We start from the raw sequence: 14804 nt of genomic DNA on the forward strand, positions 1-14804 counted from the left end.
TGATGATCAGGTGAAGACTGAGTGAGGGACAGCAAAGCCCTTCAAACCAAAACGCCCTGTTTCTCTCTTTCCCTCTCACGCACTTACTCCCCTCACTCTCTCCTCCTCTCCTCCTCCCCTTTCTCTTTTCCTTCCTTCCTTCATTGTTGGTGGATACACTTAATAGATTCTGCACATACTGGTGAGAAGAAATTGTGTGAACAGCATCCGCCAGCTCAGCGGAAAGTCGTTGAAACAGAAGGGGAGCTGCAGAACGAAGCCCCTCTTCCTGCGCATGAAAAGCACCACCTTTTCAGGCAGAGAAAAAGCCTTTCCAGCGTGCACATAATGGGTGATGGCAGGAGCCAGGATCCCCGTCCCAGACCTGGTTCCTCCTCTAGAATGACCACGTTCCGCTGGTCAGTGAGCATCTACACGCCCTGCCATACGAAAGGTAAGGCTTCCGTGTCCATGGCATCTCGTTTCAAAAGGAGCTCAAATAAAAATGTTACAGGCAGTGGGTGCTTTCTTTCCTTGGATAATGTGTAACCATTTCCAGTACCAATGTTAGTCCACAGTAGGCACTTCAAAAATCATGAACCCCCCCCCCTCTCCATACCCTTATGGAAACAGAAAATGTATTTGGTTCTACAGTCCTGCAATAGGATACATTCTTAATAATAAAAAAATAATAATAACAGTCAATGTTACCTGTGAACAAAGTAGTTGGTGATGATGCCATTTGGTTTTTCAGGTGGCATCCAGGTAACCTCTATGCAAGCTGCCCCCAGCGCCCTAAGAATGGGGGGTTTTAGATCCATCGGGGCCGTTTCAGATGTTTTCACAAATGTCCTACGGCTAACTCCACAACTTCCTTGAAAAAAAAATTGAGGGCTTTATTAATTTCTCAAGGAGAGAGAGAGAGAGTTATATACGTATGTAGAAGGCTAAGGATATCATGAAAATCATTTTATCTGAACTTTTGTATACACGGCTGTACACCTATTTTAGACTACTACTGTAAATCTCTACAGAATTTGAATGTTTGAACAGGGAATCATTTTTGGAAAATCCGTTACCCACACCTATGTATATAGGCATAGACAACACAGTGTATGCATGTCTGAACTGAGGTTTCTCTAGCTGATCGCAGCCTTTCTAGCCAGAGTGCCAATGGGCTTGGCTTTCTCTACGCCCTTACTATCTTTTGTGCCAATGTTTTAAAGTAATGACCACCTCTCAATACACAGGAATCAAACAATTAATTTGAAGGATATTGTGTCTTCATAGGATAGTTTTAGGAACACAGAGAAGAGGAAGTTGATTTTACATTTAAATCAAGAAAACCTTAATTTAAAGCCATTTCCATGTTGATTAATTGAAGACTGGATCAGGGGCAGCAAGACCCTACAAACCAAAAGGCCGTGGTCTGGTTTGTGGAGAGAAGTGAACACACTGACTCACAATTTTGGAACGAAGCCCAGGAACATCACAGGCCCCTCGTCCTGACTAACTCCATGGGGACTAGTACTCATCCGGAAACAGACGTTCCTAAGGACAGACATGTCACACGGGAGCTCCACCTACGTGTCTAATGTAAGAATGGTGCATTTCTTGGATCTAAGGTGAAACAATATGTTTTGTACACAAATGTGAGTTACATCTCTTCTTCGCTGAGCAGTTGTGCGTTATATATTATATAAAACATTTGGAAGGATGAAGGGGGTGAAAGAGACGCCTCCTGAAGACTACACGAATGATGATCTCACTGACCACTCGCTGAGACCATGAAACTCAAGGTAGACAGTTTATGTACATGAGACAGGGGTCAGGGAAGTACTTTAAAATATGTATGTACGATTCATTTGAGTATAACTCAACTTCTAAATAATGTCTCCCCTCCCCACCTCCACTGTCTCCTCCTGAATAAAACTCAAATGGAACCAAGGTGACTACATTTTCTATGAAATTTTTGTAACACCCATTTTGTATTGTATTACCAATAATTCCTTTATGTGATCTAGGTGTTTATCTTTTAAAGGGCCTTATAAAACAAGACTTTGCAATATCACCATTTTAATACATTTAAATATTCATGATTTAATGTGCAGAGATGCATAATGCTTCACTCAGTGCCATACTCTGATATTCTGGGTAAACAGTCCAATACAAATAAGAAAAGAAATGTTAATCTTTGTATTTGGATTGAGAATCTATTCCTTTTTAATGGGGTTTTCTAAAATAAAATGCTTTCTCATAAAAGCCCAGGACAAGTGTCTGAAAGACTCACCATTTTGACATGCTTGTATCCTTATTTCATACTGTGTGAATGAAGCCAAATTTTCCAGAAGGGTGGACAGACGATGACCGACAGAATAGATGAGAGGTGCTATACTTCCAGCATTGAGTAAGACATTGTACTCCACAGGCATTTGGGGGATGAGGGTCCCTTCAAAAGCGAGAAAGAGTCAAGACATAGGTTTATGCGATACAGGATGGTCAACGAATGTCTGTCTTTTAAGGACATTTTATATTTAAATGTTTATAACTTAAAGGGATATTATTGCTTAATATCACAATTCATAACAGTATGAAACTTAAGCTGGAAAATATTAGAATGCATAATTCAAAAGTAAGAAATAGAGGTCACCCATTTTCAAAAACAAAGAAGTATAATAGTTCTAGTCAAACATATATTCTACAGGCAAATAAAAATGAGGGCATGTTTCACTTTTTAAAAAATATAAGACAATTAGAAATAGTGTCATATATATTTTACGAGGCTCATGTACTCTTCAAGTACATAAGAAAAAAAACCACACCAGTTTTCCTTATGACAATAATTTCTCTATAGGCATTGTGTACGCGTCCAATCTGACACGGATCCTTGACATAACAGCCCAGGAAGTATCCAAATTATAGCCCACCTAGAGATTCCCCAGTGCATTCATTATTGAGTCAGGGCAGTCCACTCTGTCAGTGAGACTTACAGATCTAAATACATATGAAATTTGGGTTCAAAAACTGTCATTTTTCACAATGCTTCCTAAGGAAAGAAGGTCTGGTCATGTTAGCCTCTTCACAATCTATTCATAGAATTAAATGCCAGTAAATTGCATTTCGTCATGAACAGCATGCACACTTGTTCTAGGAGAGGAAATGGGCCTTGAAAGAAGAGTATAATGAAGTTTCACACTAAATTTTCTCATTGATCTGGTACTCATAACCTTTGTGGGTTTAGTTATTTACCTTTGTAGTACTTAAGTTTATCTTTGTTATAGAAACAATGAAATCTACAGCATGGGACTCAATAACCCATGAGCGAAAAGGTCTAAAGAATAAAATGTGGTTTTGCTTTTTGTAAATATAGCCCCAATATATAAGGGGCAGAAGGGCTAGTACAAACCAGAGATGCTTAGAAATTTGTGTGAAATAGATGAAAATGAGGAGGCTCTAAGGGAAATATTGGTCCTAGAGAGAGGGCCTGATCAATGGCTTCCCTTTGGAAAGGTGCTAGGTTGTTGAAGCCAGACTGAGAAATTTATTTTAAATGTAGAGCATCCTAGTTAATCTAGCTGTTGCGTTTGTCCTAGTAGCTTCAATTACAGTTATTCTATCACTGATTCCTAAATTCTTATCTCCAGTGTGTATCTCCCCTGCATTTCAGATCTGTATTTTCCAGAGCTGACTAAGCAAAGGCCTCAGTCTCAACAGGCTCAAAATGGAATGACTCTAGTTTCTACTCCCAAGCTTGTTCTGCTTCTAGGGCTTCCTCTCCCCATTTCCCGATGCCTGAGGCCTCAGGAAGACCCTAAGAGTAAGATTCTTGGAGTAGACTCTGCTTTCTTCACTCTCAAGCTCAAGCAACCTCTAAATCTTATAAATTATCTCTTCATGAAATTTGGGCTTATAAATACTAACGACTTTGAAGATGCTGACATGATCTAACCTATTTTTCAGGAAGAGAACACTGCTGGGGGGCAAATGTTGGACTGAAAACATGAGACAGCAGGAGAGGATCCCTGTTTCAAAGTTACTCCGTGGTTCCAACAGTGACACACGCACGAATAACCATTTCACCATGTTCCTGTTTTATACAAGGCAGAGTACATGATCTCATTGAATACCACCTAGAATGTCAACTTTGTATAGTCAGGGACTTTATTCTCCTCCCCAGTTGCAGTTCTAATGCCTAGATGTGTGCACAAAGCCACAGCTCAATAAATGATGACTGACTGAATGAACGTTCATTCTGCCTTATCTGTTCCGAGGGTAGACCTTGTACAAAAGTTTGACACACACACATTTGAAAAATATGTCATCATTCTTGTGGATCTAGAGTCTAGACAAAACACTGAGTGGGGTCAGGCAGATCAGGCCCCTCCTCTGTTCCTGGTAAGCCCACCCCTTATCTGTCCCTGATAAATGACCCAGTTCTATGAACGTCATTCTCTTCATCTGTACAATGATGATACCAGCAGCCACCTCATAAAGAGCTGTAATGATTAGATTAGAAAACGAACACAAAGCATCGTAGTGTATTCTTTCAACATAGAAAGTGCTGAATAAATGATAGACGTCTCTACAAAACCAAACGAAACTGAAGAAAATGGAAAAAACACACAACGATGACAACATTTTTATGTGCCCTCAAACACTTCCGAGCCCAAATTTTATATAAAGCTGCTATTCCAATTACAAATAAATGTTATAGTCATTCTAGTAATTATCTTCACTACAATATTTTGTCATCTAGTTTTATTTTTTATGTACACTTGGATATGATCAAGTTGTATTCCCAGGGAGATAGTCTCTTTTTCATTCTCAGCAGAAATTTTGAGTGGTCTTCCCTTCAATGTGTCTGTGGTTGCACTTTACTGTATGTTTTCAGTCTGTACCTACTGGCCTGCCTTCAGTAACTTCTCTATTTCAAAGGACAGGACTCCTAGGGGCTCAGGCAGCAAAACTATACTTCCACCCTAGTTCAAACATAGACATAATCTCGATCGAGGTTTAAACATGGCTAGCTGAAGCGTGAATCTGGAAAATATATTTCTCACATATTGGTTAACCAGAAACAAACATCCTTTACATATACCTATGAGGTGTGGCAAAAGAAAATGCTCCTTGAAGCTGTGAACATGCGAAACACTGACATGCATTTAGGAAACGGGGCCCCCCTCCACTGTCATGGCGTCCAGGACGGTGACAGGAAAGCCCTCTGTGTTCCTGCAGACCCTACGCCATCTGCAATGAGTCTGCACAGACCTAGCCCCCTGGTATCCCGATGACTAAATGAGATGAAATGGGCGTATTTGTTCAAGTCAGCTGGGAAGCCAAGCGAGGTGGTTAGTTCCCGAGTTCATAAATTTATGTCAGACCAAGAGGAGCCCTGCAAGCTCCAGTGAGCCAATTTACCCTAAGTGCAAATGGCAGTTTCGTTATTTGGTGTCAAAGTTACCAGTTGCACAATGACAAGCTGCCATAACACATTTTCGTGTTCGCTAAAGAACAAGGATTTCGTTGGTTAATATTCCTTGCAATGCTCCTTTTCATAATTTACAACAACTAGATGCTGATAGGTTATTTAACATTTATGAAGTTAAGATGTAATCAGAAAAACCCTGATTATCTTTACAAATAAAAAAGTTAAATTATTCAACTTTTTTTCCCCCTGTGGATTTATTTCACAGCAGGTGCATCCTTTATGATGGGATAGTCAATCAAACAATCCTTTATAAAAATCTTTTTTTAGGAGCTGGAGCAGGAACAATTCTAAGAGGTAAACTATGAATTCAGTTGATAGCGGCATTTGCTTCCAAACACTGGATGTGCTTAACATACTGCTTTTAACACATCAGCCTCGATTCTCCTTTGTACAGGTCAGGATATCTTGGTTATGCCCTTTTGGGGGTGCAGAAGTGATTAGGATGCTCTTGAACACCCATGCACACCAGTTGTATGGAAATTTTACACAGTTTTTATAATAGTTATCATTTTATGTGCTCTCCCCTACCAGTTTTCTCAACAGGAGGGATGCTGTCTCACTCTTTTTCATAACTTTTAGGGCGTCTAGCATCGTGCATTGCCCCTAAGAGAGGTTCAGTTAACATCTTTATGTTAGTTAAAATGAATAAATGAATCATTCTACCCAAAGGCTAATAAAGTTTAAGATACAAACAAAATTACGCTGCTGGGTTACTGGGTGGACTGCTTTAGAATTAACTTTGTTCTCATTCATATTTTCTATATTTACAGAATTTTTTTTAGCTTTTGAACTGTATCATAGTAGAACCCAGAAGACAAAAATCATTTGCTTTCTGCACTGTTTAGAGGAGAATAGTGAGAAAATATAACACAGTGGTTTTGACCATAGAATTTGGAGTCAAATCCACTGTGGGTTGGCTCTGACACCAATGTGATGAATAACCTAGAGAAAATAGCTTAGCATTTAAATTTATTTTTCTCATTGGTAAAACAGAAAAAAACCCAAGAGGACATATTACAAGTTGTTATGAACATTAAATGAGATATGTTAATCTCTCAGGAAGATGTCTAGTACATATTAGAATTCAATAAAGATAAATTTATGAAACACCAAAAGCAAAGACAACAAAAGCAAAAGTTAACAAGTGGGGCTACATCAAACTTCTGCACAACCAAGAAAACTATCAACTAAATAAAAAGGTGGCCTATGAAATGGGAGAAAATATTTAAAAGTCATATATCTGATAAGAGGTTAAATATCCAACTATACAAGGGACTCATATATATAACTCAATAGCAAAAAGCCAAATAACCCAATTAAAAAATGAACAAAGGACCTGAATAGACATTTTTCCAAAGAACATATAAATGGCCAACAGGTACTCGAAAAGCTGCTCACCATCACTAATCATCAAGGAAATGCAAATTGAAACCACAACAAGATACCACCTCACACCTGCTAGGATGTCTATTATCAAAAGACAAGAGATACATGCTGACAAAGATGTGGAGAAAGGGAACCCATATACACTGATGGTGGGAATGTAAACTGGTGCAGCCACTATGGAAAACAGTATGAAGGTTCCTCCAAAAATTAAAAATAGAACTACTATATGATCCAGCCATTCCACTTCTGGGTATTTATCCAAAGAGAATGAAATCACTATCTTTAAGAGGTAGCTATACTCCTGTTCATTGTAGAATTATTCACAATAGCCAGAGTATGGAAACAACCTAAGTGTGTATCAGCGAATGAATGGATAAATAAAACGTGGTAAATATACAATGGAATATCATTCAGCCTTAAAAAAAGAAAATTCTGCCATTTGCAACAACATGGATGAAACTGGAGTGCATTACGTTAAGTAAAACAGCCATATACAGAGAAATATTGTATGGTATCACTTACAGGCGAATCACTAAAAAAAAGTTGAATTTTTAAAAACAGAGTAGAACGGTGGTTGCCAGGGGCTGTGAGGGGGTGGGAGAAATAGGGAGAGGTTGGTGAAAGGGTGCAATCATTCAGTTATAAGACGATTACGGCCTGAGGATCTGTATTCTATAATTACTGAAATTTGCTAAGAGAGTAGAACTTAAGTGTTCCCATAAAAAATGTAAAATAAGCCACAAATCATTAAAACGACTTACATTTCTTCTGAAACTTACCACTGCCTGTCACTTGGTTATTACACTTATAAGAAAACTGAAATAACTGGCAATGTGGAATCATCCCAAGTAACGCAATGTGAATTCCTTAGAAATATGAATGCCAATTTTGGCTTTAAATGGATAATATCTGATCTAGCTGAGCCCCCTGAACGCTTAATGTCTGTAGATAGGCCATACTGTGGCTAGCTACCCTTTAATCAAAACTTGATTAATAAAAAGAATTTCTATTCCCAAGCTATATTAATTGAAGTGATTTCTCAGTAGAAGAATTGTTGCCAATTCTTTTCTTTAATGGACTCAGAGATAAATGTGAGAAAAAAAAGCACCAGTATTTCGATATCATGCACTAAGCCTAAATAACTTAGCATCTTTATTGAGAAAAAGTGTGTGTTGAATGCAACGGCATTGTCATTGTTAATTAGAACGCGATGAAGGGCTAGGAGAGTTCAGAATATAGTCACCACCTTGATAAATTAGAAAGACACATTGTTACTCTCAGAGTTTAAATAATTTTGAATGTTTAGATTCTCAAACAGGAGGGATATCTATCTCCATTCTTATTTTGAGTAAACCATTTATGTTACATAAAGTATTTGCTTCTTCATTTTCTATAAATTTTTACTCGTTAAGATAACATATGTGAATGTGTGAGTCCTGGCCCAAGGTCCAGAGCTGGCAGAAGGTGAGCAGAAATGTTTGGGAATAAACTAACCTGGTTTACACTGTCTGCAGATTTGAATAACCATGGCCGGTACCCACCCCGTGCTACCTCCCTGACTTCACATACTAGCGATGCAAAGCAGCCATTGAAGATCCCCTTTCACAGATGAGAAACCTGAAGTTCAAAAACATTTGGGCAACTCAGAGCACAGGGAAATTCAATTGGGGGGGCATTCCACATAAAAACTAATATTTCCTTTTCTAAAATAGGTGACAAAAATTATGTATCTATAAAACAACAATACAACAATACACTCTTTGGAAAACACATGTATACATCCTGTTTGCCTCCAAAGAAGCAGTGTGGGTGTGTATGGGGTTGAGTTAGTGAGGAGGGAGGGATAGGCGTCTATAGAAAATGCAGTGTTTGAATCTCTTTAAATAGCAGAAAACTCAAAATATATATTTGCCTGAATGATATATTTTAGAGGCTTACCATTTTGTTTCTCCATTAATTAATTAAAGCCAACACTTTATAAAGATACGGTGTTCGCATATCATCTTATTTAGAGGTACAAATGATACACGTATGAGTTGAAATCTTGATTTTCTAGAGCCTGGAGTGTTTTGATAGCCCTACTGCTGATATTTATCAAGTAATAATGAAATACAGTGAAACAGAATTTACCTGGGAGCTACAAAAATGTCTACCATGCTTTAAAATAGTCTTTGAATAATCTCTGTCTTCTGAGGTATTTGAGAAATGACTCTTTTCCTCTGCCACCGAATTTAAATCTTCTGCCACCTGGAATCTAGTTTGCTAAGCCATGTCTATTTATTCTGGACTTTCGGTTGGTAAGTAAAGCATTCTGGGTGCTAGTTCCTTCATGCCCCAGGACAGGACTATTGCCAACCAGATATTTTCCCATAAGGAGTTTTCCATTTTCCACAATTCTTCTGGTCTTATATGCCCAGCAGAAAACATTTTTCTTCCACAATCATTTAGTTTTCACCAATACTGAATTCTGTTTCTCAGCCCTCTGGGCCACTATTTCAAAAAGCATAGTCACTCCATCATAAAAAGAGTATGGTTTGGATTTAGGAGTTAAGCCAAGGAGAAGAAGGATCGCTCTTACTAGAGAGTGGACCTGGTATGGATTGTTTCACCCATTTTTTTTTTTTGCTCTGCCTGTGATGTAATAGCAGGACACTATGATGACTAAATACCTAGCAAGCTCTTGACTGTGAGCAAATAAACAACCTCCAGTTAATAACACATTTGTTTTCTTTCCTGTTTAAAACATATATTTGTGACTATTCAGGAACACAGAAAAGTGTTTTTATTATCCAAATCAAAACACAGCATGAGGTACTTTCCAATAAAATCAACTGTAGATTATACATAAGGCAAAATCATCTGCCTGTTTACTGAGTTCGAAATCCTTCTAGGCACCGGAAAAAAAAGTTCAATTTAAGATTTTAATCTTTCCATATATTACTGGGCTTCTGTAATGGATTTTGTGCATCTGAAACTAAAAGATTGACAGGTCTGGATATTATAGATTTATTAACCATTGGTTACATGGCCAGAGTTAGCGTGGAAAGCATTTCTACAATATCCCCTAGGCTGGACTAGAATGAAAAATTTCTATAAAGCTTGAGGTAGACAAGTGTTAAGGCTACATGAAAGAAGCAAAAGCTGTGTTTTATTTCACAATGATCTTTTCTAAATGGAAACGTTATACATTGAATATAAAGATATGATCTTGAACTCTTACAAAAAAAAAGACAAAATGCTGGGAAATTTGAAAGAAGTCTTAAAAATTTACTAACCCAATTGTGCAGAGTACACTTTTATCATTTTGAAAATGGGGACCTTGAGACCTAGCAAATATTGGAGCACATACATGTAAAAATGAGTCATTCAAGGCAAAAATAATGATCCAAAAATAACCATTACTATCCATAGAATATTTTAAAGCTGATAATGCCAATTATATAAATTACCTCATTTAATCTTTACAACAACCCTGCATGTAGGTACTGTCATTATCTCGCGTTTACAGAGGGATGTGAGTGAGACTCGGAGAGTAAAAATGACCCATTTAAGGTCAGCTGATAGGTGGTGTTCCTGGGATATGCATCCCGGTTTTCTCATTCATCCTACTCTGCTCTTCTTAAAAGAAAGATGTTTTCAAATCCTCACTGAGTATGGAGTCTTCAGATTAGCAACGGCCATTTATGTGCGTCACGATGTCAGAATGACAGGTAATGCGATAAACCATGGAAATTCCTGGTCCCATGGCTGGGGAATCACCGACTCTGTGTGATTCTGACTTCTGCTCACTGCTCTGTGACACTCTGGGCGGTAGAAGACCCCAGCCTGAGTGAGAACTCGCCAGGCGGTAGGCTGAGTTTGGTCTCCACTTGGCTCTATTCTGCCTTGTTTTACTTTGCGGCCCAAACACGCCACATGTCAGGGAGAAGCATGCTAAAAAGAGCACAAGATATGATAGCAACGCTATCCCATGAAAGCAGAAATCGGTTCCATAGGGGAGATGTGAGTGTGTGTATTTTCCATTGAGGAGGGTTTGTGTTTCTGTCCACTGAAACTCAGAACAGAGTTTAAGAACGTCAGCGGTCCTCAGGCTTAGATGCAGGTCACTGTCCTTAAGGGCACAAGCGGCACCCCTGACTATCCCTGCACGCTTTAATGTGCCTGCCGTGTGTTTATTTTTCAAAAAGGTGAATGAAATAATTTAGATTTAATGTCACAGAGCAAATTATTATTATTATTGTTATTATTATTATTATGCTTATAAAGGTCTTAGATTTTCTTCTGTGAATTTGGAAGAAAAAGAAAAAGACCCTTGAGTCTTAGATCTTAGATTATGACATCAAATGGATATTGGTTTATGAGAAGTTTTATACACACACACACACACACACACACACACACACGTGCCCGTTATGTTATCTTTATGACTATATCACCTGTATTGACTGAAATAACTTTTCAAGTCAATGAAAAATATGTCTTTGCTAATTATTTTATAGAATGACTCCAGTGATGGGCAAATGCCTGCTAACCCATTATTTTCCGTCCTGTGTTGAGCTGTGGCTAAACTTGCTCTGTTGGGAACAATAGGAATTTGTTTCAATTTCAACTGACTAGATGTTAAAAATAAAACTGCACTCACTGATAAAAAACATAAATAAAATCACATTATCTTTGAAGTGTATTTAACACCTTAATCAGTTTTAAATTTTACTGGAACAAAACCTCTATATGCGTATGTCCCTTAAGTTAAAAAAACAAAGCAAGCGGATTTCACTCGGATCCCTACGCCACTGTGTTAATGCAATCAGAATTTTACCTGAGCGTGATGCTTACCTCAAAATATAATAATGCACTAAACCACAAAAGGAACCCACTAGCGACTAAATGGCTGAAAGGAGGCTGTACAGCTTACGGAGACCTAGTTCAGCTACGGGCACTGGTCAAAAGCCGAGGCGCGGGGGCGAGGCTGGCTACTCTCTTCCTAAACCCCCCACTCACTGCCATAACACAGAGGGGGTCCCTATAACCCTAGTGACCAATCTAAGGAGTCCCATAAACACGAATCGTCAAGGCAATTCAGACCTGGATGACTTACTTACCTTGGGTATATGTGAATAAGAAGAACAATTTTTAGGCTCTGGTACTTGAAAGAAAGCATTGCTTTGATATCTTTATGTAAACTACGTCTGCATCTGTCTATATGCACGTATGCAAATACTTAAGCATGCATACTTTCAGAGTGTAGTTTGGATTATTGTTTACATTTATCTAGGAAACAGATTATTTCCTTCTGATTTACCAAGTTTACATTTCTATCCTTATTTCCAATTTTCTAATTACATTCCTCTAAAATGTTTTAAATACACACACACACACACACACACACACACACACACACACACACACACTTTATTTCTTTACCTGGTGGGGTCCAAGCTACAAATATGGAATATGGCCCAATGACTGTGATATTATATGGAGGCTGGATTTCTTTTGGTGTCAGTATAGGTGTTTGTATAATGTATTCATCACTAGAACTGCTGCCACCTCCAGTTGTGGCTTCCAACTTGTAAATGTACCTATATTAAAAAAAAAAATTGCGGTGAGGCAGTTCACAAGAGAATTGAACAAGGATTGCTGGTTTTTCTATCTGTTGCTTAGTCCTAAATTTGTGACAAATTGCAAATTCTTTGCTCCCTGTTCAGAAACACTAGCATAAACTTGGTACTTTTTCTAGCACAGGCAGCGATGTTTCCATGAAACCATCACTATTTCTGCACTCCCCAGCCCTGCCCCACTTTAGTTTTAACCCTCTAGTAATTCACTGCTTTTCTTAAAGATTTCAGCCAAGTCTTGAAGTGTGCTTGTGGATTGTGAAGGATTCAAATTAATTTTCCCCATTTTTAAATGGGTTAGAGGTTCAGGGAAATACCTTTAGAGAAAGATGTTTATAAATTGATCTTTACTCTCTGCAATAAACCATCTGTTGATCTAAGATGTATTTTGTCTCTGCTGAGAGGTGAATTGGAATGAATTGCAACTATGTGAAACTTTTTCCCCTAAAACCACTCATGGCTGTATAAAGTATAGCAAGTAGAGAAAATATACCAGAAAAAAAGGTAGTTGATGTAAAACAAAACTCTTTAAATTGCTTTAACTGCTAGTTTAGGAACATATGTTTTTGAAGTTAACATGATATATATATATATATATATATATTTTTAAGCTTAATACTGTATTTTATATACAATAGTTAAAATTTTTCATGCTTTCATGCCATGTAAAAGATTTTACATTTTTAAGGAATTTTGTGTACTCTGGAGTCTAATTTATTGAGTTAGCATTTGATTCACTGACATCTGAAATGGATGAAAAGATCTCTTCAGCTATGGAATGGCTAATGAATGAGGGGATCAATTAACCAATTAATACTGTTTCAGTTGGAGATATCCTCATTTTTAACCCTGAGAAATCTAAAAATCTAACTGTATAAATGGTAAAGTTTGCTTTCCATTTACCTGCTGTCAGGCTCCAGGTTTTGATCAGTGAAGTGCTGTTTCTCCTGGCCACCCAGGAAGACGAAGGTTCCATTACGACTCAACCGGTATTGAGAAATGAGGCCATTGGGCGTTTCCGGCGGACTCCAATACAATTCCACTGTTGTAGAATTGACGATAATGTGTCGAGGTGTCACCCAAACTCCTGGCAACAATAACACAATGAGGTTTTATTGTTAGTATAAAATAAATACCTTACCAAAAGTCACACCACCACCTCGCATACTATGATACTTTTATCTGTTGATAAAACTATCTCACGTTCACAAAAATATATGTGCTTTGAGGGTGAAATACATAATTGGGTGCAAACATATATTTTTATTGCTTTGATGATTTTGTTTTTGAATTGCCTTTCGAGAGTCAAACGTCAGACAAGGGGTGGTGGAAAATTTCTCTATCTTGGCTGTTGCTCTGAGTGTAATCAAGGCCTGAACAGATAACCCAGAGGTTTAAAATGTTGCTGCTTATTTACCTGGAATAGGTGGCTGTAATCACAGTCTAGTATTTACCCAAATTTTCCAGTTCAACGGATGAGCATCCTTCTCCCTTTGCCTCCCTTGATGTGTTCCGTCCTTTCTCTCAGCGACCCCCTCCAGCCCTTTTCCTGGGCCTCTTCCCTGAATGGACCTCAGCGTGACACAGTGCCTCAGAGGCCTAGGCTGTCCCTTCCCCTCCCCTCCCCTCCTTTCCTCTCCCTGCCTCTCTCCTCCTTTCCTCTCCTCTTCTCCAACACTCTTTCTAGAGGATCTCCATTTAGTTTCAGTTTTACCTGTCATCTGTATGCGCCACACTCCCAAATGCCAATCACTAGACCAAAACTCTCCCCTGAGCCTCAGACTCATGAATCTGTCTACTTGACATGTCCAGTTGGATGACTAATTATATACTGAAAACTTAAAACATCCAAAACAGAACTCTTTGTCTTCCTGTCTACAATCTATTCATTTCTCAGTCTTTTCCATCTATCCATTTTCTAGGGTAAAAAAAAAAAAATTATCCTTGATGCTTTCACTTTTCTATCCCCAAATATAATCCATCAATTCCTGCAGATTTTTATCTTGAATGCATAGTGTTCTCTCTCTGTTTTCTGCCACCTGTCCTAATCCAAGACATGTTTCTCTTCTCTCTTTCACGGGCTCCTGTCATAGCCTCTAAACTGCTCTCCATATTTTAAATCTCGTTCTTCTGTATTTCATTGTAATCTTTATATGTAATTTTTTATTACATACATACATACATATATATACATATATATGTATATATATATATATACATGTGTGTGTATGTGTGTGTGTATATATATATATATATATATATATGATATGGAAGCACAATATTTAAAAAACATACAGCCCTGCTGCGATTACTCACATAATGTAATTTCAATT

The 14804-nt window shown here is 38.0% G+C and overlaps 1 protein-coding gene across 1 annotated transcript in view; it reads right to left on the reverse strand.

Annotated features, from left to right (window-relative positions):
* Positions 1 to 13558, reverse strand: part of LOC109377925 (usherin-like) — a gene marked incomplete at its 5' end in the record, with an annotated part of 104566 nt that extends 91008 nt beyond the window's left edge. Inside the window, 4 exons of the mRNA XM_019634397.1 lie at positions 691 to 853; positions 2270 to 2428; positions 12278 to 12435; positions 13375 to 13558. Coding sequence (XP_019489942.1) covers positions 691 to 853; positions 2270 to 2428; positions 12278 to 12435; positions 13375 to 13558 — 664 coding nt within the window. The remainder of the gene's footprint in view (positions 1 to 690; positions 854 to 2269; positions 2429 to 12277; positions 12436 to 13374) is intronic.
* Between the last annotated feature and the right edge of the window lie 1246 nt (positions 13559 to 14804).

Source organism: Hipposideros armiger, unplaced genomic scaffold (genome assembly GCF_001890085.2).
Source record: "Hipposideros armiger isolate ML-2016 unplaced genomic scaffold, ASM189008v1 scaffold_1629, whole genome shotgun sequence".
Classification (NCBI taxonomy): Eukaryota; Metazoa; Chordata; class Mammalia; order Chiroptera; family Hipposideridae; genus Hipposideros; species Hipposideros armiger.